The sequence below is a fragment of the Sarcophilus harrisii genome, chromosome 4, assembly GCF_902635505.1.
Source record: "Sarcophilus harrisii chromosome 4, mSarHar1.11, whole genome shotgun sequence".
Taxonomy (NCBI): Eukaryota; Metazoa; Chordata; class Mammalia; order Dasyuromorphia; family Dasyuridae; genus Sarcophilus; species Sarcophilus harrisii.
The window spans coordinates 441,393,530-441,416,512 of record NC_045429.1 but is presented as its reverse complement, the minus strand read 5'-3'; the positions used below and the strand labels follow the sequence as shown (position 1 = coordinate 441,416,512).

Below are 22,983 nucleotides of genomic sequence, written 5' to 3'. Positions count from 1 at the left end.
GAGATCTGTGAGCCTCTAGGAGGTTAATGAGATGCATGGGTCTCTAGGAGGTCAGTGAGATCCAGGGGCCTTTAGGAGGTTCCTTCACTCTGCTATTCTAAGGGGCTGTGATTCTTGCTGAATTGGTTACCCCACTCTTCCTTGGGCAAGCAACCCCCATTATGTCCAGAGCCCCCTTAAGAAGCATGAGTTACTTTTCTCACTTTCAAATGGAGAAAGCTGAGCTGAGGGCTGTCTGGGAGCAGACTGGAGAGTGCATCAGCCCTGGAGCCTAGGCCTCCTCAGCACCTTCTCTCCAGTCATGGCTATGCTGCCTCGGTGGGATCCGGCCCTCCCAGAACCTCCTGCCCTGAGGTCCCAGAGGAGCCAGAGCTAATTTCTCAGGATCTTTCCCACTGAAGGGGGAACGGAGGGGGCTAGGGGTAGTCTTCCCTAGTGGGTTTGTTGGTTGTTCCCAGCAGCTTCATCTCTCCACCCCCACCCAAGGCCAGGCCCGGCCCGTCTGCATCCCTCAGCACCCCCTGGTCTTCCTCAGTCAGAGCCTTAGGAAGACATTTTTATTTCAAAATCCTTACTATCGATCAGCCTGTGGCTGGAAGAGCGGGGGAGGGAGCGGAAGGGATTATTTTTGGAGCTGGGGGGGAAGGGAAAGTTCTGCTTCTCTGGCCAGATTGTTCTGAAAGGGCAGAACAGGACTTGGAGGGGAGAGCCGGGCTGGAGAGGCTGCCCTTTTTAGCCCCTGGGCTGGCAGCCAGACCAGAGCCAGAAGGGATTTTAGAAGGCTGAGGGTGGAGGAGGGGACCCAAGGAGGGAGGGGACAAGAGGCAAAGCCTACTGGGGGAAGGAGGGAAGGATTCCCCCAAAAGTCATGAATCTGTCACCTGTATGTGGCATGGAAGAGCTGGACCCTGAAGGAAATGCAAACTGGAAACCTTTGGAGCCAGAGATGGAGCCGTACCGGGATTCCACTGGTGTGAGACTTTCTGATGCAGGCAGTTTTCCCTGAGACAGTTCCCTGACTTGCCCAGGGTCACACAGCCAGGAAGTGTTAAGGGTCCAAGGCCAGATTTGAACTCGGGGTCTCCTGACTCTAGGGCAGAGAAGAGCCTGGATCACTACATGGGGCAGTGACTAGCACAGGGTCACCCATCTAGTAGAGATCTGTTATGGGATTGGAACCCAGGACTCCCTGAACCGTCTCCATTCACCAGTCATGCTGCCCCTCCTTTGCCCGCTCCGGCCACAACTGTGGGGCAAACCGATTTAAAGCAGAGCCCTCTCCAGGCCTTTGTGTATAGGCTGTGCCCCTCCTTGTCTGCCTTGCATTCCCTCCTTACCTCAGCTACTGCTGCTAAACCACTACTACTACTACTATTACTATTATTACTACCACTACTATTACTACTAAACCACTACTACTACTACTATTATTACTACTATTTCTATTACTACTACTATTATTACTACCATTACTATTACTACTAAACCACTACTACTACTATTATTACTACCACTACTATTACTAGTACTACTACTATTACTAAACCACAACTACTTACTACTACTATTATTACTACCACTACTATACCACTATTACTACTAAACCACCACTACTACTACTATTACTATTATTACTACCACTACTATTGCTATTACTATTATCACTTCTACTATTGCTATTACTATTAATACTACAACACTACTACTGCTACTAATACTACCACCACCACCACTACTATTATTAATAATTATAATAGCATTTATGTAATGCTTTAAGATTTAAAAAACACTTTGTGAATATCCCCTTTTTTGACCCTCACAATACTCCGGAAACAGATACTATTTTTGGCCTCCATTTTATGGATGTGAAAACTGAGGCTGAGAGAGATTAAGGGAATTGTCTCCCAGCTAGTAGGAGGCAGGATTTGCATTCAGGTCTTCCTCCAGCATTATCAGTAGGCCCCTAAGAGTAGTTCTTTACAATTCAGTCCCAAAGCCACGTCTGACCTGAGACTTGTCCCAATCTGGCCAAAAAGCTGAGAAAGAATGGTGGGAAGGGTAGGAGGAGAACTAAGAGAGAACATGATTGTGGAACCCCGGGGGATCCCGTTCAACTTGGTCTGAGTATCAGAAGACCCTGAGGTTGAGGAGGATTAACTTGGCAGCAGAGAGCCTGATCAGTAACCCGAACACCTCTGAGTCACAGAGGCTGGATGAAAAGGGATGGAGAAGTGTGGGGGGGGGGAGGAGCCAGAGAGAACTGGGGGGCCTGAGGACAGTCCTCGGCTGGGTGGTCGTGCCCCCAGAGCCCGGACAGCTGCTCCTTCCTGCATCCATTTTCTCCCAATGACTCAGCCGCTGGGTACGTGTGGCAGGCGATGGAAGCCCTGGGCCGAGAGCTTATTTTGGAATCCAGGTGACAAAAAAGGAAGGGGCAGGAGAGCACAGAGTCGGTCAGGAGGCATCCTGAGAAGTTGGGAGGAGAGCAGAGGCAGGAGAGCTGCAGGGAGGCCCCTCCGGTCCTTCTGTGGCCTCCGTCCTTCCTGGTTATCCTGCTCCCTTGGGACTGAGGGACCAGGAAATGCATTCTTTCTCCCCTCCAACCCCCAACATGGATGTGGAGACATGGTGACCCAAAGATCTGAGACCAGTCCTGGAACCAGAGGGTCTCAGGGGTCACAAAACCCACCCTTCCCATTTTATACCTGGTCCTAGTTAGCGGCAGGCTGGGCCCAGGGCCTAGGGCTTTGGGCTCCCAGTCACCTTTCAGGTGAGCTTGTGAGCTGCAAATCTGTGTAATTTGTAAATTGTGTATGTGTGTGAAATGGAAAAAAAAACAAAAAGTAAATACAGCTGTAAAAAAGCATTGTCTTAGGTTAGTCTGCAAGTCTGTGCTGCCAGGGGGCCACTTGCTGTCCCCACAACACAGCCTGGGCCATCACCCACCCCCACCCTACTTTCAGTATTTCCTGTGCGCACCACCTCCAGGGTCATCATCTGTGTCCACTGACATGGGGGCCTCTCTCCTCTGCTCAAGACCTTTATTGGCTGCCTCAGCAAAATTCAGATCCCTGGCATTAAACATTTAGCCCCCCACCAAACAGAACTGCTTCTGGAATCAGAGGACCTGGGTTCGAATCTCCCATTTTCTATCTTTTATAACTTTGGACAAAGCATTGCCATTGTCCATTCTGAGCCTGTTTCCTCTCTAAAAATAGAGGTCTGTTTATTTGTAATCTTGGACAAGTCATGACCATCAGACATTCTGGGCCTGTTTTCTCTCTACAAAACAAATTTTCCTAGAAGGCCTTTTAATGTCCTTTTCAGCTCTAAGGCTAAGGCCTAATTAAGTGCCTTTACTTTTGTAGGCCTCAGTTTCCCCCTTGGTAAAAATAAAGGGTTAGAAACAAGGGTCCAGTGGATTATTTGTTGATCTCAGAACACTTTGTCAGGGCCTTGCCTTTGCTGGTTAGGATGCCCGTCCCCCATCTCCACACTTATTGATATTCTGCCCATGCAGAATGGGCCTGTCACTCCCAGCCACAGGTGATCTTTGTCTTCTCTGATCTATTAGCACTTCATACCCTTTTTATTCTGGATTGCTTTTCTGTGTCTGGCTTATCTCTCCCTGTGCTGGGCCCGAGCAGGGATGTCTATCTCTTTGCTGATCTAGTTCCTGAAAAATAGGTGTTTAATGAATGTTTGTTGAATAAATGAATGCACATTGGGGTCCTCAATGAAATGACCATCTTGGTTAAACAAAGAGCTTCTTGGTAGTGGAGACCATTGCTAGACTCACCTGGACATCTTTGGGCCTCTCTTTATCCCTTCTTCCTCACATTGAAGTCTAAGAGATAGGGGCTCAATTCCAGCTTCTGATGTTTAATTAACTGTACAACTTGGTGGTTTTTAACCTAATTTTTGTTTTGTTAAATATTCCTAATTATAAGGGCAGCTAGTTGGCACAGTGGATAGAGCCCTGACCCTAGAGTCAGGAGGATCTGAGTTCTAAACCAGCTTCAGACACTTAACACTTACTTTGCCAAAAATAAAACAAACAAATATTCCCAATTACATTTTTTTAAATTAATATAAATTTTTTAAAAAATATGGTTCCAAGTTCTCTCCCTTCCCTTGAGAAAGCAAACAGTATGATACTGATTGTACATGTGAGGTCATTTAAAACGTATTTTCATAATTAACTGTACAACTTTGGACAAGCCATTTAATCTGTTTCTTCATCTGTAAACTGGAGATGGTGATATTACTTACCTCAAAGTAGGCAATCACCCACTGTAAGGACCAAATGAGATAATATTTGTAAATTGTCAATTATTATTATAAAGTGAGATTTACTTAGAAATTATAATTATATTATTATAAAAGTGTATAATTATAAATTGTATTATATTATATGCAGAGAATATTATAGAGATAATTATAGACATAGGAGGGAGAATTATTATCAAGTGAGAGAGATTAGTCGTTCAACAAGCATTTATTCACTACCTACTGTATGCTAGGCAGTGCCTTGTAAAACTTCACAAAGATTTTTGGGGATTACTCTGGCTATACAAAATATGCAAGAGGCTATTTCATGGGGGAGTTGGGACAGGTGCCCCCGTCTGAGCAGTTTAGCAGTTAAGGGGGGGCAGGCCCTTCCCCGGAAAGGGTGAGGGTAGAGACAGGCAGCAGATTGCTTTTTCCGAAGAACTTTCAGGAGAGATTCTAGAGCCAGCAGGCTGACAAAAGGAGGGAACTTCCTCTTTGGGCCAGAAAGCAGATGCCAAAGCCCCCAGAAGCCCCAGCTTCCCATGACCTTGACGGCTTTTTGCTAGACGCCTGGGGACTGGAAGCTGGGAGCTGTGAGGAAGGTCACCCTTCTGGGCTGCTTCTCTTGGGAATCACTGTAAATGCCCAGGAAAAGGCTTTGTGTGAAGAGCTAGAATTGCAGCAGCAGCTTCTCTCACAACCCCCTCATGTGGATGATCTCATTTGAGCTTCACGACCTCCATTGAGGCCGGTGTGATCTCATTTTACAGATAGAGAAACTGAGGCATCCAGGGGTGGTCAGAAGGGAGACTTAACCCAAATCCTTTAGCCTTCGAGCCCAGCACTCCCCTGCCACACATATCACATCTCAGACAGGGAAAGAGCCTCAGAGAGCGGCCTCGCTCATCGTAAAGCCAAAAAAAGGACCTTCAGAGCCAACATTTTCATTTTGTAGAGGAGGAAGCTGAGACCCAGAGAGGGTGACTGATGTGCACACAGACACACAGCCCCAGAAGCTCCCTGTCTCGCTGGGGAGACCAGTTGTAATTAAAGACCAGGATCGGAGGTGGGAGGCCTGAAGGCTGGGGTGGGATTTGGGGGGGGGGAGGTCAGAGAAGACTCCCTAGGGCCTCCTGCTCTCCCTGGCAGAGGTTGGGGTGGGGGGGCAGTCTGCCTGTCCAGGTGAGCCTGCCCATCCCGGGTAGCCCAAGACGTGACCGAAATGCCCTCTAGTGGTGAAATCCCTGGTAGCAGCAGCTCCCACTCCCTGCGGGCCACCCCAAAAGCCTCGGCTGGGCCTGAGGAATAAGATGAATCCTCTGTGTTCAGGCCAGTGGAAGCAGCCTCGGCCGGCCCCCCAGTGCCCAAGCCTGTCGCTCAGAAGGCTTTCACAATGTAAAAAGGGGAGCCATCGAGGGCTGGTCCTGATCTCTCCCCCCTGAGGGACTGGCAGTGACTGCTTCAAGCACTCTCCCCCGGCTCTCAGGACCCTATATAAACCCATCCACGAGTATACGCAAGAAGGAGAAATAAATGCAGCGGATGAGCAGCTGAGAAAGGGACCCCGTCCCTGCCCCTCCCTAAAGAAGTGGGATGGGTGACTGGGCTGTTACCCCATGGGGTGCTACTTGTGGGGGCTTGCTCTGTTTTCTCCTCTTTCTTTTTTGAGCCTTCCTCCAAGGGCTTGGGAGGGGAAGTGAGAAGGATATTCAGAAATGAAGGTGATACAAAAAACAAAAAGCATTCTACAAAAAAAATTAAAAAGATCAAAATAATTACATTAGACAGCAGCAAAGTACTATGGGAGATCTGAGGAAATCAGAGATCCATGTCAGAATATGGAAAGGCCTGAGAAGGTGGGGAGGAAAGCCCTTATTCTTTCGTACCCACAATCCACCACACATGGAGTCTCAAGACACTGGGGTTCGAAACTTTCTTCCCTCCGTGGTCAGGGACTTGGGGCTGAATCTCTTTTTCCATATTAAGCAGAAGCTTGTCTTTGATCCGTAAATAAAATTTTTTTCTCTTTCTTTGGTGAGGCAATCGGGGTTAAATGATTTGCCCAGAGTAAGTGTTAAGTATCTAAGGCTAGATTTGAACTCAGGTCCTTCTGACTACCCACTGTGCCACCTGGTTGCCCCATCCAGTCGGTCTTGAGACTATCCAAGGAGGCTTCCCAGTGTGGGGCGCATCCTCTGGGATTTCTGCTCTTCCCACAGAAGCCTTTCAGAGCCCATCTCTCTGTTAAGATACAGAAGAGGAGTCGAGTAAAGGGTAACAAAATATATGTTATAGTACTAACAATTACATATGTAACAATTGCTATATGTGCGATATAACAATTATATACATTGTGATAATATATAATACATATTCTGTATCATCATATATGACACATAGTTAAGACAGCCAACAGGGGGAGTGCGGGTCAGACCTGTGATTTCATGGGTTTTGGGAGCTCCCAGTATGGAGACTTCCTCCATCAAAGCGGGCTGACCCCCCCCCCAAAACCTCAGAGGATTATCAATCTCAGTGGTTCCGGAGAAGTGAGGGGCGCCCTACCTGGTGCCTCCGGGAGCGGGGCAGTAGAGCAAGGACTCCACCCAGGCCCGCCCTTACTGACCTTCCTGTCCCTGCCCCCCACAGCCTGAAATCGGTCCTGATGACGCCCCCTCCGGACAACATGGTGGACCTGTCGGGCATCCCGCTGACCTCCCGGGACCTGGAGCGGCTGATGTCCTACCTGGAGCGCTGCGGGGACCAGGTGGAAAGCCTGGAACTGGGCTTCACGGAGCTCACCGACGAGATGGTCCTCCGCCTGCTGCCCGTCTTAAGCACCATGCCCAACCTCACCACCCTCGCCCTCAACGGCAACCGCCTGACCAAGGCCGTGCTCCGGGACTTCACGGACACCCTCAAAGACCCCAACAAGTTCCCACGCGTCACATGGATTGACTTGGGCAATAACGTGGACATTTTCTCTCTGCCCCAACCCTTCCTCCTCGCCCTGCGGAAGCGCTCCCCCAAACAGGGCCACCTGCCCACCATCCTGGAGCTGGGCGAGGGGCCCATCCTGGAGGAGGCCGAGGAGGATCTGCCCGAAGTGGCGGACTCCAAGGAGAAGCGTTCGGCCTCTGTGGCCCCCAGCAACCCCCTCAGAGAGAAGGAGTCTGCCTCCCCCCTAGTCAGGCGGACATGACACGGAGGGAGAGGGTAGGGGTTACCTGTGTGGAAAACTTTGTACAGAGGGAGGTCACCTGGGCACCTTCTGACCAATGACTCGCCGGGAAGCTTCCCCTTTGGGCAACAATCAGCCTTACCCAGGTCTCATTGTAGGGGGGTGGGGGTAGGCAAAGAACCCTGGCAGGGGCTGCCTCTCGGGGTCCCTCCTATCGCCGCACGTCCCGGCCTTGCCCCTTCGCACAGCGGGCTGCTCGAGGCGGCTCCCCAGATTGGGGGGTCCAGCCCAGCGGAGAGCGTCCCCTCTCTAGCCTACAGGGAGAGAGGAGTCTGGGGCTTCTGCCTCTGTCCGCCTCCCAGGCTCTCATCTTGCCATCCCTCTCTCCTGTGTTGTGTGTCCCGTGATGTGTCACCACTGGCTCTGGACGCTGCTTGGTCTCTTCCTGGGGCCCCAGCCCTGCTCCCCGCCTCTCCACTCACACAGTGATGGGGAGCCCCTGCCTCTGCTCATGAAGTGATGGGGAGCCCTTGTCTTTCTGCTCACACAGTGATGGGGAGCCCTCATGTCTCTGCTCACACAGTGATGGGGGAGACTGTCAGAGCTTTTCTAGCCGGACTTTCCTTTACAGCAGGAGAACTGGAGGCCCAGAGCGGGGTTCTTGGGACCCAAGCCCAGAATGGAGGGGCAGAGAAGGACCTAGTGATCTCAAAGAGATTGGGGTCTTGCTAGCGAGAAATCCACTTTCCCCCCAGAGAACACCCTGGAATGTGGGATGGGGGCTCCCGTGGGGACCAACCCTTCAGACAAAAACAGGAGCTGGGTGCTGAGCACCCCACGAAGGACCGGAAGAGGCCCCCCCCGGGTCATGGCCTTGGGACGCTGAGGTTTAGGAGGGAAGGGAGGCCCAGCTAGGGATCTCCCCCTCGTCCTAGGGACCAAACCCCAAACCTGAATTCACTGAAGTCCTTTGATTCAGAATGCCCCTCCCTGCTCTGGAACCTCACCTGACCACTCTAGAACCACTGCCCTTGCCAGGCCAGAGGCCCACTCTGGACCCCCGGTGGTCGGGGGCGGGGAGCCCAGGCCACACCTGGTGGAGTGGGGGTGAGCCCCCCTTGCCGTCTCAGTGTCTTTCTCCCCAGCGCAGGCTCAGCCCGGTGTGGGGACGTTTGCTGACTTGGATTTTTTTTAAGGTTGTCTTTTGTACAGTTTCCCAGGATCTGCAGAGCTCAAGATCAGACTGGGTAGCTGTCTGTGGCTCGCCCCTCTCCCCCCGGCCCGAGCCTGTCTGGGATCTGTCCGTGTCCCCGTCACTCTGCCTCCCACCCTGGGGGGGTCGGGCCTGAGCAGACCTCCAAGCCACCCCAGGCTGGCTGCGTGTCCCGCCCTCGTTGGAAATAAAGGCGCCAGCCAGAGTCTAGACCCATCTGCTTCCCCCGCCTGGTGTCTCCCTGGAGGGTCGGCGCTGATGTCGTTTGTCACGGGCTAATGGTTGTCCGGAGGATGGGCGCGGGGGGGAGGAGGGGTCTGGGGCTTCCTGGGGGAGAGGGGGAGGGGTCCGAGGTGCCCCCGTGCACACAGATCCCTCTCCTGCCCCCACCCCGGGCCGCCCCTCTCTGCCAGCCGCCTCCCACCTGCCCCTAGTGACGCAGTCCGGGTTCATGATGGAGAATGAGGGAAAGCGCTTCCAGGGGCCTCTCCAGGCCAGAGGCCCCTTCCCCAAAGTGGCAAATGGAGTGGAGCCGACAGGAGCCGCCAACAACCACTAGGAGACTGGCCCTCCCTCCCTGGCCATGGGCAGAGGTGGGGGAATATGGAAGCCGGGAGCCAGAAGGAGCAGGGGCCCCCACCCGCCCCCCAAAGGCGGAGTGTCCGCGGGCCCGGGTGGGACTGGGGAGCTTCTCCGCGGCTTCCCGGCTTCCTCACACGGGCCTCCCCGCCCCCCCGGGGGAAGCTGTGCCGGGCTTCTCTCCAGGCAGGCTGGGAAGGCACAGGTCAGAAACCCGGGGTTCGGCGGCTCCGCCGTCCAAGGGGCAACAAAAGCAGCTGAGGCTGCCCCGGCCCAGACTGCTGGGGGGGAGGGGCGGCCAGTCCTGGGAGCCCTGCCCTTAGCCCTGGGCACTTGGTGCTCGGCAAGGGCCGCTGCTGCCGGACCCCAAGTCCCGAGGGCCCAGCGGGACTGCAGGTGGGGCCACTCAGCTGGGCCTCAGTCTCCGCATCTGTAAATGGGCTGCTAGAGGCGGGCCGGGGCAGAGATCTCGGCCTGCAAGCGGCTCCAGGGGCCCCTCTTCCTTTACACGTGCAACACCCCACGGCCCCAGGCCGCCCGGGAGAGGGGGAGGGGACCCAGGGACGAAGGAAGCATCTGGCGGCGATTGCTGGGAATGAACAGGGCCGAGCAAAAGAAACCCCTTCTCTCCGGGGTCTTGTATGGGGGGGGGGGGCTGCCCCGGAGAGGAGCGCTCGGGGTGGGGGGGGGGCGCGGCCAGGGGGCTCCTGGGCCCAGGGACGGCTAAGGGAGGCCCGCAGGTGCTGGGCAGCCGCAAGGAGTCCCGAGCCTCACAGCGTCCCTTCGGCAGCGTGGGCCGGGCCGGGAGGGAGTGGGCGCGGCGGGCGGTGTCGGCGGGGGGCCCGGAACGAATGAGGGGCGCGGGCCGGGGACCGGGGCCCGGAACAGAATGAGGGGCGCGGCGGGAAGGCTGGGGGAGGGAGCACGAGGGGGCAGAAAGCCCGAGATTCCCGCGCCCCTCCGCGTCCCTCCCACCGCCCGGGCCGGGGAGTCCAGGCTTCGGGGCCTCCCGAGTGGCTCCGGCCGCTTCGCGCCACGTGCGGACGCTCCCTGCGCCGGGCGCAGGGCTGCGCACTGGGGATGCCCCTCCCCCCCCCCGAGCTTCCATTGCGAGGGTGCCGCGGGGACTCCCGGCAGCAGGCGGCGCCCTAGTTCCCAGGCCTGGGCTTGGGATCGGCCTCCCCTGGGTTCGAGCAGCCTGAAGCGCGCGCCGTGGGATCCTGGCCGGGTCACTGCCCCCGCTGTGGGCGAGCGCCGGGGTGGCTGCGGGAGCCCCCCCCCCCGCGTCCGACACGCCCGAAGGGATCGGGGGGGGGGGACCGGGGGGGGGCCTGGGGGGCGGGGCTGCAGCTGCGGGGAAGCCCCGCGGGAGGCGCGTTTGGCGAAGTCCGGGCTGGGGCTTCAGGACTGCGCCCCGGAGGAAGGCCCGCCTCTAGGGGGCGGTAGAGGGGCCGGGCCCAGGGCCGTAGGAAACGCACGTCAGGTGACTGAGGCAGGGTTTGGGCGCGCGGGGAGGGGTGGGGGGAGGGAGGCTCCTGGAGCGCGGGGCTTGGGCCCGGGTCCGGGGAAGGGGACGCGGTGGGAAGAGCTGAGGAGGCCCCCCCCACCCCCTCTCCCCGGGAGATGGCGGCGGCTTCGTCCTGTTCCTGCCTGGGCCCGGGAGAGGGGGCAAGGCGGGGGCCGTGTCCTGGTCCCTGAGGTTCGTGGGTGGGCCAAGAGACCCAGGCCGAAGTCTGAGAGCAGGACGTACATCACGCGCTCACACACACGCTCACACTCACACACTCACACTGACACGTGCACACGCACTCACACTGACACACGTGCACACGCACTCACACTGGCACACTCATGCACTCACTGACACGCACACTCACGCACACACATACACTGACACGTGCACACACACTGACATACACTGACACGCACTCACACTCACGCACGCACACTCACAGACACGCGCACACACACTCACACTGACACGCACACACACTGACACACGTGCACACGCACTCACTCACACTGGCACACTCATGCACTCACTGACACGCACACACATACACTGACGTACTCACACGTGCACACACACTGACATACACTGACACGCACTCACACTCACGCGCGCACACTCAGACACACGCGCACACACACTGACACGCACTCACACCCACATGCACACACACACTCACACACCACTACCAGAACACTAATTCCCCACATCCCCAGTGTGTTACGGCACCTGAGAATCACCTGGGTCCGTCTTTAGCTCAGTCTTAAGGCTTAGAAGGGTCCAACGCCCCCCCCCCCTCCCCCCAGCAAATTCGCGCTCCTTAGTCTCCCGATTTGCACCCGTTGGTTGCTCCTGAAGCTGGCCCCCAAAGCAAAGAACAGCTCGTCCCTGTGGCTGCCGGTGACGCCGCTACCTTTCCTACAGTTACTGTACTATTTCCTTTGGTCTCCCCACAGGCCTAGGAGGTGGGCGCCATTAACCCTTATGACAGAGGAGGAAACTGAGGCTGAGAACGAGGCAAAGTGACTTGATGGAACTCGGGCCAGAATCTTTATTCCAGGCCTGGCCACCCTCCCAGAGCCCTTTAAATTTCACCTTGACATTGAGAGCTCAGCACCACACATAAAGCCCCAGAGCTGGGGGCTGCAGAACCTAAATGCACTTGTTTAACTGTAGGAAGTTAATTAACGCCCCCCCCCCTTTATTTTTCCTTCTCATGGTGACCAAGCCCACCATGGCAGAGGTGATAACTACGTGCAAAGTCCCCCAAATAACATTTTTGCACCTCCAGACAATCCCCTCCCTCATTAATGAGGAGGCCACCTTGTGACCATAGGTCACTGACACGTCACAGAGAATAGAAATGGCTTGTGCCCAACCTAAGAGAAGCCTGTGGATATTCCCGGCTCCACACTTGTGAGGCTGCAGGCATTTTCCTTATTTTAGCTTATGCACCACATGTCAATCACGGGACATTCAGCTCTACAATAACGGGGCCCTGGAGCGGAGGCGTCTTGGCTGGGGGAAGGTTAGAGAACCCTGGACTCTAACAAAGTGCCATTGGCTCAGAGGGGATCATTTTACACCCCATGCTACCTTGGGTCACTAGTGATTTGTGACTACAGAGAATGGGGCACAACAGGTCCATCCCAGGCCAGACACAGCTGCCACAGCCTCCCTGAGGATGGCCCAAGCTTTGTCCCTGCCTGCTTCCTTGTCCTGCCTCTGTCCCCTCTCCTTCCCAAAGGACCAGGAAGGCCTCCAGCTGGTAGGGACCTTCCGGAAGAGACGCCTTTTCTAGAGGCCATCCAGTGCAATCCTATCATTACAGATAAGCCAAGGTCCAAACCAGGTCCTTTGCCTCAAAATCCAGGGGATCCAGCTTTCCCACCATAGCATTCATTTCACTCAATCCACTTCACTCCCAACCATCCCACTGGACTGGGCCTCTTTCCATCCCAACAGGCAGTTGCCAGGGGCTCATCCGCCACCTCCATCCACTGAGGTTGGACAAAGCAAGGTCTTGGGCGTTTGGAGAACCACCAGCTCTCTACTGACCACCCTAATGTTCCCCTATTTGTGCCCAAGATTAGGCTGCCACCACGCTGCCCCCTCACCCAACAAATAGCCTGACCATCTCTTCTTGCCTGTTCCGAGCGTGTGGCACTGAGCCTACATCAATCACACCTTTTTGGGAAATAGACGTGGTATGCCTCACTGAAAAAGCTTCATCACATGAAAAGTTGAGATGCAAAATTAGCCAAAAGACAAAATCCCCCAAGGCTCTCATGCTGCAATGACTTCCCGAGGAGACAGCAAACATGGATGTGCAAGAGGACAAGACAGTGGCAGGAGCCTGGAACAGAGACTGATCAGTGAGTGAGTGGCATCAGGCCTGGCCTGGGATGCCTGGGCAGAATCCTCTGGACTCTCCAGGGGACGCAGCACCAAGCCACAAGTGAGGTGAATTTTGGGGGTAATTTGGCTGGGAAAGGTTTAGTCCAAGGCCCAAATGGAAGCAGGAGACAGCCATGGGAATTTCCCATCAAGATGAGGGGGAGAGGGCTCATCTGTCTTTCCTGACTTCCATTTTTGAAAGTCAATGTTGCAACTTGGGCCAGCCTCCAAGTCTGATCAGCCTCTGTCCTAGTCAGGTGAGCCCCTTCACCAGCGACACTCTTCCCTTCCCTCCCATCTCCAGTCCCCAAATTCTGAAGCTATCCAAGCAAAGCCTAGTAAGTCTGCAAGGTCTTGCCATGCAAACCCAACCAAGGCTGACAGCAGACACTGGGTCAGCATGGCAACCGAAAGGCAAATGAAAATGCCTCACCACAGCAAGGACTTAGGTCTACTTGCCTTTTCTTCCATCTACCCAGTTTTTATCCCCAAAACAATTAAAACAAATCTTTGCTTTAGTTTGGCTTTTTTGCAAATGGTTTTACAATTTTATTTGTGGGTAAAGCTTTATATAACACAAAGGAACAAAAACATACTTTGAGATTTTAATTAAAATGAGCTTAAAATCAATGCCTTCAGTTGCTATACTCTACACCCAGATAAGAAATTTAATTAGCACAAACACTGAACTCTGCATGCTTCATTTAGTTGATCAGAACAGCTTAGCAATGTTCTTAGAAACAAGAAGTCGTTATAGCTCTTTATAATTAAGCAATGACATAGGTCACTCTTCCTTTTTCAGCTCCAACTTTTATTGTTCTCAATGTTAGAATGACTTTTTGCCTGAGGCTACCACTGCAAGTGATGAGAGTTGCCAAGACACTAATGCAAGATGGGCAGGGTATTTTTGACAGGGAAAAAAAGGACTTTGTAATTCTGGAAACAGTGGGGCAACAAATACTTTTGCACATGCTAGTGTCAATTCTACCATTTACTTTTAGGCCTTTCCTTTCCAAAGTATACAAGGATATGGCCAAGGGTTAGAACATCCATTATAACTGATCCCAAAGATCTCTTGGCTAGGGCTACATTAAAATAAACCTTTTAGCAGAATGTTTACAGTAAACATATGATCAAACACACAATCCTAAAATACTTTTGCCAAGCAACTACTGGATATAAAATTTCATGAAATCCACTGGAAACCATATAATGTCAAAGAAGTCTTCAAGATGTCATCCAAAGAGCACTGACATTGAGGGTAGATTTCTTTCCAAATCCAAGTCTCTTGATAGCCTACAATTAAAATTAAAAGTATTAATTTCATTGCATTCCACACCAAACATTCTCATTTATGACCAAGGACATAATCAGAAATCCTTAGGTTCACCACCAAACAATCTGACGGTAATTCCAGCTCTTTAGGTGAATTTCATCATTTAATATCTTACTATGAATATTAGTTTTAATTTACAACTTTTCCATCCATCATCTTACCTCCTAGTAGGCTGCTCAGCCAATGTTCTGCTCCAACAACCGATGTCACATCATACAGATTCTTCATTATTGGGGTTTAGAAGAGAGAAAAAGATGAGTAAAAACAAAATCTGATAAAATAGACACCAGCCAGCTAGCCGAATATTTGGCTGCTTTCAGACAAGATCAAATTCATCGTCAGTTATCGCATCTGACGGCACTTCCTATTGAGTGGTATCATCATCAACAGCCAAATCCCCCTCCCAAACCCTTGTCTTTCAGCTCTGGGGGGGTAGGTATTAATCCCTTTAAGAAATCCTTAAAAGCTAACAACTTTTCACTTCTGGGCAACATCTTTTAAAATCTCAACAAAGAGTTGGGTGGAGACTGTTGCCAGTTTTTTAAAAATTAGGATTGTGGGGCAAGCCAGGTGGGGCAGTGGACAGAGCATCAGTCCTGAAGTTAGGAGGACAGATTTCAAAACTGGCTTCAGACACTTGATACCTTCCTGGCTGTGTGACCCTGGGCAAGTCTCTTAACCCCAACTGCCTCAGGGAAAGAAAAACAAATTAGGATTGTACTTAAAAAAAGTACTTACCCCTTGCTGAGAAGAGCACCTTTCCTGGAAAAAAAAAAAAGCGAAACCGTTATTCTGTGGTTCCCAGGCACAAGCACAAGGAGCCAAGGCCCAAAGGCAATCAGAACAAAACCCCGTCACCACTAACAGTCTGCCGGTAATTCCAGCTGTTGAGGTTCTGTTTCATCACAGCACCATGCGCGCCCCGCTCGGGAGGCTCCTTGGGTCCCGTCACCCACAATTACAAAGCCCCCAGTGTCGGGCACAGCAAACAGAAAAAAAGGCGGGGGCGGGGCGCATGCGTACCTGGGGGCGCTCCTCCCGGCAGGACGCCTCCGACAGCGGCTCCGGCTACTCTCCGGGGAGTCTCGCCTCCCATTTCAGCTGCTACCCTGAGGAGGAAAGGAGAGGAGGGCTTGGGTCCGGGGCTCGGGCGGGGGCCTCCAGCGGCCGGGGCCGGGCAGGCTGCGGGTCAGAGACCAGCTAAGACTATCGTCAGTTATCGCGTCTGACGGCACTTCCTATCCTGGGTTCTCATCATTCCGCAGATTCGGGACACGGGACTGGGGACGGTCTCGGGGAGCGAGCGTAGAGACCAGACAAGACCCAAGTCACTGCCCCCCTGTCCCTGCCCCGGGACCACCCACCAGAGACTAGCAGATAAAACCGGGGCGCCTCGGGAGGCGAGACTTACGCAGGGCTAAAATCCCCGGCCGCACGTGGGTCCCGAGAGGAGCCGTTCGCGCGCAGGCGCAGAAGGAAGCGGAGCGCGCCCCACGTGGGGGGAAGCTCCGACGCAGGCGCAGTGAGCCGCGGGCCGCGGCGCCGGCCCTCCGCCTTCCTCCCTCCCTGCCACCCTGCTTTCGCTTCGGTCGCCCGGGCCGGCCGGCATACCTTCCGCAGCGGCGGCCTCGCATGCTTCGCTACCCCGGCTCCAAAGCCAGCGCCGAGTCCGGCCGCGCGGCCCGGGGACACCACAGCCCCATGGCGGCGAGCAAGGCGGAAAGGCCGAGCGTGCGCCGGCCGGCGTTCTTAACGTGCCGGGCCGTACCACTCCTGAGGGCGGCGTGGGGGAGCTCACTGTGATGGAACCGTCCGCTCTTGTAACGAAACTGCCAAACTCCGCCCCATCCCCTCCCTCAGCCTCGCGAGCGGGGGAGGGGGGGCAGGGGCGTGGCGGCGGGGTCTGGTTTTCTCCCGCCGGCAGATGGCGAGCTTCATTATTAGAGAAGAAAAGGGGCGGGGAAAAGAGAAAGGAAGGATTTATTAAGCGCTTGCGGAACAGTCCCCAAGCATTTATTAAGTGCCTACTGTGTGCAAAACTATTGAGTTACCGTATGCCGACCGGTGTGCGGCTCCGGCTTCACTTCGCGGGGAGATAGCCCTTCAGAACATTAAAGATTAAATTAAAATAAAAATTAAGACCCACAGCTAGTGGAGGCTCCGGCTGGGATGTGAACCCAGGGAGCTCCAGCCAGTTGTTCAAGTTCTCAATGTGAGCACCGTACGCCTCAGAAATGGGCAAACTCCATAAACAGAGATTCGCCTTATTGTTCTACTGATGTTAAATGGTAGAGAAAGTGCTAAGCATGTAAATAAACCTAAAACGGTTGCTTATACATTTCCTCTTAGAGCTGCTTGTTAAACATTTACTACCACACCCTCAAACCTGGCTTCTCTGACTCCTTGGTCTGGGTTTTTTTTCTGTGAAAAAGCATGTAAATTAAATTTAAACCTCTGTTGTTCATACATTTTTTCACAGAGCTGGTTGTTAAACATTTACTAGCACACCCTCAAACCCGGCTTCTCTGACTCCTTGGTCTGGATTTTTTCTGAGCTGCCTTCCCCTTCATATAGAGATTTATAGCAAACTGACAACGGGGGAAGGGATGGACTGGCTGTATCAGTGAACGTCAATGTGTCTCCTTCACATTTATCATTCTTTCTACACGTCTTTATTAAATGCCTACTGTGTGCCAGGCCTTCGGAGGCACTGAGGGACCACAGACAAAATCTTGGTCTGTAGGAAGTCACCGAAGGGACATTGAGGTAGCACAGTGAGTGAATAGAGCATGAGCAGGAGTTCAAATCCCAACCTCAGATACTTCACTTTCTACAGAAATAATGATGAGACATCTGGCTAAGGAAAATGCCAATGAGGTTTGCAAAAGAATTATATGGGGACTAGACAAAGATGCTCCTTTAGAGGAGATCATAAGGCGCTGTGACAGTGGGCACAAATGCTTATTATACCCAAACTATGATGAACATGGAAAGACAGGGTCCCTCTTGGCAAGGGACTTCTAGAGAAGCTCGTCGATGTTTTCAGTGTGGAAAAGTTGGACATTTGAGAGCTCAATGTAGATATGGAGATAGAGTGAGAAGACAGGGAGAGAAAACCCCAAACTCCATGTCCAAAATGCAATCAAGGCTTTCACTGGGCCTCTGAATGTAGATTGACTCAGAGAAGTGAAAGGCAAGGCCCAGCTCCTAAGTATCAATCAGGGCCCCAGGTGGGGCAAGATGGCAGCCGAGGTTACACCCAGAGAGCCTTTAGAAATTCATTAGTGAGATATGATCAATCAGCCAAAAGGCAATCAATGGAAGAAGGAGATTATACAATCAATCCGCAAAAAGGCAATCGGAGGGTAAAAGGGGGTTGCAATTAGGAAAAACAGAGTTGTATGCAGTAGAGACTACTGAGATATCCCCTGGAGAAGTGAAATCTGTTCCTGTCCAGCCTATGGATCCCTTGCCTCCAGGCACAGTAGGCTTGACCATTTCACCTCCGGAGAGTGCTTCCAAACCAGTGGCCATCCACACACTGATGTGGGAAATTAGGGAACAACCTGTGATTTATCAACCAGGGGAAGTAGTAGCATCAGGCTTACTACTACATACCCCTAATAGACAATCTGATGACAGTTGCCCAGATTCTGACTTCAAGCCGCAGAGTCCAGGAATATTTTGGACTGCAGCTGTGACAGATGACCGACCTATGCTCACTATTTATGTGAATGGAATACCGTTAAAAGGATTAGTAGACACGGGTGCAGATCGTACTTGCCATTAGAGGTGCCAGCTGACCCAGTCACTGGCCAAAGATGAAGGCAGACACCTACCTGTCTGGTGTAGGAGGATCAATAGCAGCAGAAGTTAGTGCTGCCCCTATGAGATGGACATTTGAAAATGAAACAGGAGTTTTTACTCCTTTTATGGTTGAAAAAAATCCCCATCAATCTGTGGGGAAGAGACATTTTACAGCAGATAGGATTACAATTAAGTACTTCGGCTTTTTAGGCAGGGCTGCTGTTGAAGGCCTGCCAACCCGGGGCAAGTCACTTAACCTAAATTTTCTTAAAAAAAAAAAAAAAAAAAAAGTCACTGAAGAGCTCAAAGCAGAAAAGTGGCCTGGTCATATTTGTGCCTATTCTATTATGTCAATTGGAGATCAAAGTGGAAGTGGGAATAATTGATTAAGAACTGATTTGGAGGGGCAAGAGGCATTTAAGCACCTACAAAGGGATCTCTGTAGAGAGAGGTCGGGGAGAGACTGGGCTGGACGAGACGTGGGCAGTTATTGAGCAGGGGAAGGTGACAAACCTGGGTGTCTGGAAGGATGTTGGTGCCCTCTGTGGAAATAAGGACACTGGCAGGAGGAGGAGAGAATTAGGGAGGGAGGGGGGAGTTCTGACTGGGACATACGGGGTGTGTGACGTCTACAGGACATCTGGGTGCAGGTACCTACGGGCAGCGGGTGGTTCTGCCACATCTGAGGACCGAGGTTTGGCCGAAACACATAGATCCGAGTCATCCACAAAGAGGTGGAGATGGAATCGAGTTTAATTACATAATTTATTGCATGTGCTATGCAGTGCATATATTAATTGATTCAAATCAATACAAAGTTATTTGATACCTACTAAGTACAAGACAAGTGCAAGGACGCCCCGAGAATACAAAGATGAGAAATGACAAAGATCGTTCCCTCAGGGATCTTAGCGGCTACTTGAAGGAAGATGATATGTACGGAAATCAGGAACTTATGAACTGTGGCACAATGAAGACGGACAGAAGATCCAGATAATTCCAGGAAAAGGGGAGGAGGGAGAGCCCCCTTCCAGCTGAGGGGCCCAGGACTTGGGAAGCAGTGGAGCCCCGGCGGAGGCTGTCACTGGTGCAGCCCAAGATGGGCCAAGTGGGCGGCTGCCGGCCGGTCATCGGGGCAATGGCTGGAATGTCAGTTGAAGGAGACGGCTGGTTGTCCATTTGGCTGGAATAAAGCGGGGGCCCTTACAGGAGGAAGTCTTCAAAGTGAGCATGGATTCTGACTGATGGAGAGGCTGTAAATGCCAGCCTTGGGAATCTCATTTGATCGATCATTCGGTGTCTCATTGTGGAGTTAACTTGAAGGCTACATCAAGTAGCCAACTAACTAATGTTTAAGAAGCACCCACAATTCTTCGTTCTAGGGGCTGGGGGAACAAAAGGAAATAAAAGTAGGAACAGCCTCGGTGCTCCTGGGGTTACATTCAAGGTCATTTTCTGGAGGGTCCTACCAGAGATCAGTAGCTCACCACGGCATGCCGGCTCCCGGACGATGGCCACCATGAGGTATGAAGACATAGGACTGCCTCCGTGGAGGGGGCAGGTACGCTGATGAAATCAGACCCCGCTGAAGTAGGAGGTTCTCCAGGGGTCCAGACGTGAGAAGAGATCTGGCCCTCAGGGAGCTTGCCATGGAAGGGGCTTCTAGACAATCCCCCCCCCACCCCCTGCCCCATCCCGGCCTCTCCAGGCAGATGCATCCATCTTGCCTCGTCTGCGCCGTCAGTTTCAAGTACTGGGGAGTCCATCTTTGTTGGCCAAGACATTGTCTACACATACTCAGAAAGTGAATTTCCTGCATTCTCAATTCTGTGGGTGTAGACACAGCCTAGACCTGGAGTGAGTGCCCTGGCCCCGGCAGGGTCACAATTCCTGAGAATGACAATGGAGGAGCGTCCATCCCTGCAGTTGGTTCTCCTGGGTCCACCCTCGCAGTTTCAGGCACTTGGGGCCCAGTGGGGACTGACTTGGGGAAGCTTCAGGGACCCTCCCAGGATCACAGACTCAGAGTTCGAGGTCGTCAAAGTCAAACCCCTCATTTTAGACCAGAAAACGTCAGCCACAGGCTCACAGCAAGTAAAAAGCAGAACCCAGGGCTTTTTACTCCAAACTCAGCAGTTTTTTAGGGTACTAGGCAGATACTACTGCTGCTACTACTACTACTATTATTGCTACTACTACTACTTCTACTATTGCTGCTGCTACTACTGTATTACTAATAAAACTGCTACTAGTCATAAGCCCAATAAAAGCTAGCCTTTTTATGGGGCTTTTGAGGTCTGCTGAGTACTTTATGTATATTATCTCATTCAACTCACAAAAAATGCATGAGGTGGGGGAATTATCATCCCCATTTTACAGATCAAGAAACTGAGGCTCAGAAAAAATTAAGTTGACTTGCCTAGGGTCACACAGCTTGCAAGACCTCGGATCTTCCCAGCTCCAATCGCTGCCTTGCAGGCGGTAGATTTAACACAGTTCTGTGTCTCCCAGATGCAGAAAGAGAAGGACAGGGGTTTGTGGGGTGTCTTCCACCACAGGAGCAGGGTTCCAGCCTGCCTAAACATCTAAGGCAGCTCTATTTTAGCAAGAATTGAGCATGAAACCCCAGCGTGGGTCCCTGCGCAGAAGGTTCTTTTGGAGTCGGGCACTGGGAACAGGAGAAGAGGGTCTTTCCTCCCTCTGGTGCACCCGGCTCTTGGTCGGGTCCCACTGCTTCCAGGTGCTGCGGCCATCCCTCCTCAGGCGCTGAGAGTGCTCAGGGGCACTTGGTCCTCAGAGTCCGGTTCAGCCCGACCCCTCGATGACAAGAGTCGCTTCCAGGCTGTGCCTACAACAGAGAACAGAGGGTTTGTGACCACACTGGCAGAGGGCAAGATGTTCTGAAAGAACAAGCCAGTTCCTCCAAGTTGGAGACAGGGAGAAGGGCATCAGTTGGGTATGATGTGTCATTCTGGGAAACATCAGGACTGTGCAAAAACCCATGGCTGCCCCTACATTCCCCATGAGGTCTGATCTAACAAGTCCCAAAGGCAGGAAAACTACAGTCCTGAAAGGCTTGAGTCTCTCCCTGTGGATCATTGGGAATAGATTTACAGCTGAAGGCTGGCTCATCCAACCCCCTAACTGTGCAGTGGAGGAAACAGACTCCCTAAGATCACACAGAACCAAGATTTGAATCCAGTTCTCAGATTTTAAATTCGGCCAGTTGTTGCTTTCTATGCTCAGAGGGGACCAAGGGACCTCACTGTGTTGGAGTCAGGACACGGAGCATCCGACTATAGCTGCTCAGGTCAGCAGGAGCTGCGAAGGCTCCTCATGGGTCAGCCACAGCCAGTCCAGCTCTCTTAGTTTCCCTCATAATTTTCCTGGTGAGCAGGGATGCTCAATGCTCCCATTAGCGATCCCCCCCAATCCTCCCATTGGCCAGAGAAAGTGCCATCAGGGATTCGGGTTTGGAGATGGGTGAGAAGGGTCTTTAAATGTGGAAGAAAAGTAGAAATATTTGCTCAAGTTCACAAAGCTGGTTAGTGCAAGAGCCAGAAGGAGAGACCCAGGGCTCCTGACCCTGAGTCTGAGAATCTTTCCATTTGTTCATTTATAATGACCCCTTTTAGGGAGCCATCAACTTTAGTTCTGAATCAGCCTGAAAAATAATTATCATGTAAATTATATGAAATATAATTATTAATATTGCTTTTTTAAAAGGACAAACTACTTTCTTTATGACCACTGCATGAGATAGCCAGGAGAAGCCTTGTTACATGTATTAGGAAACAAGGCTTTTAGGACAGGTGAGATGAATTTCTAGAGCTAGAAGGGACCTTAGCGGTCATCTAGTCGTCTAACCGCTTCAGGAAGCTGAGGTCCAGGCCACAAAGCCAGTATCCGAGCTAGTATTCATGTTCATTGTTCTCTCTTTGGTACATAGGGATCAATTTGGCTTAATGAACATTTAATATTTATTAGGTGCCTGCTGTATGCATGGCACTGGGGATGGGGTGGATGTTGTTCTTGGGCCCTTATTCCCTTTCCATCCCTTAGTAGAACTGTGAAATTCAAGAAGTTTGTCTCGATGCCTTGAGCCTCCTTGGCTACAAATATAATCTAGGTTTGGCCTTTGGGAAGCTTTTTTTTAAGTGAAAATTATCGGGAAAGAGACAAATCAGAGATCATGCTTTTTAAACGTAACTGGAAAGATATCAGCAAGAACTAACTCCCTGCCTGATTCCTTAGGGCTATATAATATGAGAAAAATCTAAATACACATCCAAAATAAGCCTCCTTGCTGAAAGCATGAGAACCAGTGAACTTTTGTAGACACTTTCCTATAACAGAAGTCAAGAACGCACGGAGTCATCTGTAATGAATCCATGGACTCAAACCCATCTTCCAGAAAAGTGACAAATAGCTTTATTATGGCCCTTACTACGAGGGCAAAGTTCCTAACATAACAAACTCACGATTAACAAAAGAAAAGCCGCCATAAGGCAGGCAAAGTTCTATAGCAGAATTCATCATTTTCAAGGGGAGGGGGGAACCTTTTATATGACTCAAAGCAAGGTATGCTTGTCAACTCCTAAGGTTATTACTTTCCGAGACATCTTTAACTTGGCCTCCCGATTGTATATAGTACAGTGGGATCAAGATAATCCTGCGAATGGCCCACCTGG

The 22,983-nt window shown here is 52.0% G+C and overlaps 3 protein-coding genes, 1 long non-coding RNA gene and 4 other non-coding genes across 10 annotated transcripts in view; 1 reads left to right on the top strand and 7 right to left on the bottom strand.

The window, feature by feature from the left end:
• Positions 1 to 8,879, top strand: part of LRRC75A (leucine rich repeat containing 75A) — a 109,180-nt gene extending 100,301 nt beyond the window's left edge. The window contains exon 4 of the mRNA XM_031967875.1: positions 6,919 to 8,879. Within this exon, the coding sequence (XP_031823735.1) occupies positions 6,919 to 7,471 (553 nt within the window). The 3' untranslated portion in view covers positions 7,472 to 8,879. The remainder of the gene's footprint in view (positions 1 to 6,918) is intronic.
• Positions 8,880 to 9,648: 769 nt separating this feature from the next.
• LOC116423666 (proline-rich protein 2-like) lies at positions 9,649 to 10,994 on the bottom strand. Its single transcript, XM_031968745.1, has 2 exons — positions 10,893 to 10,994; positions 9,649 to 10,674 (listed from the first exon to the last, which is right to left on the bottom strand). Exons 1-2 carry the CDS (start codon positions 10,992 to 10,994, stop codon positions 9,649 to 9,651), a joined length of 1,128 nt encoding a protein of 375 aa, XP_031824605.1.
• A 2,680-nt stretch (positions 10,995 to 13,674) lies between these two features.
• Positions 13,675 to 16,226, bottom strand: LOC100933934. Of its 2 annotated transcripts, none has more exons than XR_001121126.3 (5): positions 16,097 to 16,226; positions 15,509 to 15,594; positions 15,224 to 15,247; positions 14,647 to 14,707; positions 13,675 to 14,445 (listed from the first exon to the last, which is right to left on the bottom strand). It is a non-coding gene; the product is annotated as an uncharacterized LOC100933934 (long non-coding RNA). The 2 variants fall into 2 exon arrangements; XR_001121127.2 differs by lacking the exon at positions 16,097 to 16,226 and adding an exon at positions 15,897 to 16,090.
• LOC111720927 lies at positions 14,518 to 14,590 on the bottom strand. The gene has a single exon (XR_002770356.1). It is a non-coding gene; the product is annotated as a small nucleolar RNA SNORD65 (small nucleolar RNA).
• LOC111720925 lies at positions 14,800 to 14,873 on the bottom strand. The gene has a single exon (XR_002770354.1). It is a non-coding gene; the product is annotated as a small nucleolar RNA SNORD49 (small nucleolar RNA).
• On the bottom strand, positions 15,322 to 15,394 carry LOC111720928. Its single transcript, XR_002770357.1, has one exon. It is a non-coding gene; the product is annotated as a small nucleolar RNA SNORD65 (small nucleolar RNA).
• Positions 15,673 to 15,747, bottom strand: LOC111720926. The gene has a single exon (XR_002770355.1). It is a non-coding gene; the product is annotated as a small nucleolar RNA SNORD49 (small nucleolar RNA).
• A 2,812-nt stretch (positions 16,227 to 19,038) lies between the features above and the next one.
• The window catches only part of TRPV2 (transient receptor potential cation channel subfamily V member 2), a 32,723-nt gene continuing 28,778 nt past the window's right edge, over positions 19,039 to 22,983 (bottom strand). For both annotated transcript variants that reach the window (XM_031967872.1, XM_031967873.1), the window contains exon 16: positions 19,039 to 21,140. In XM_031967872.1, coding sequence (XP_031823732.1) covers positions 21,052 to 21,140 — 89 coding nt within the window. In that variant the 3' untranslated portion in view covers positions 19,039 to 21,051. The remainder of the gene's footprint in view (positions 21,141 to 22,983) is intronic.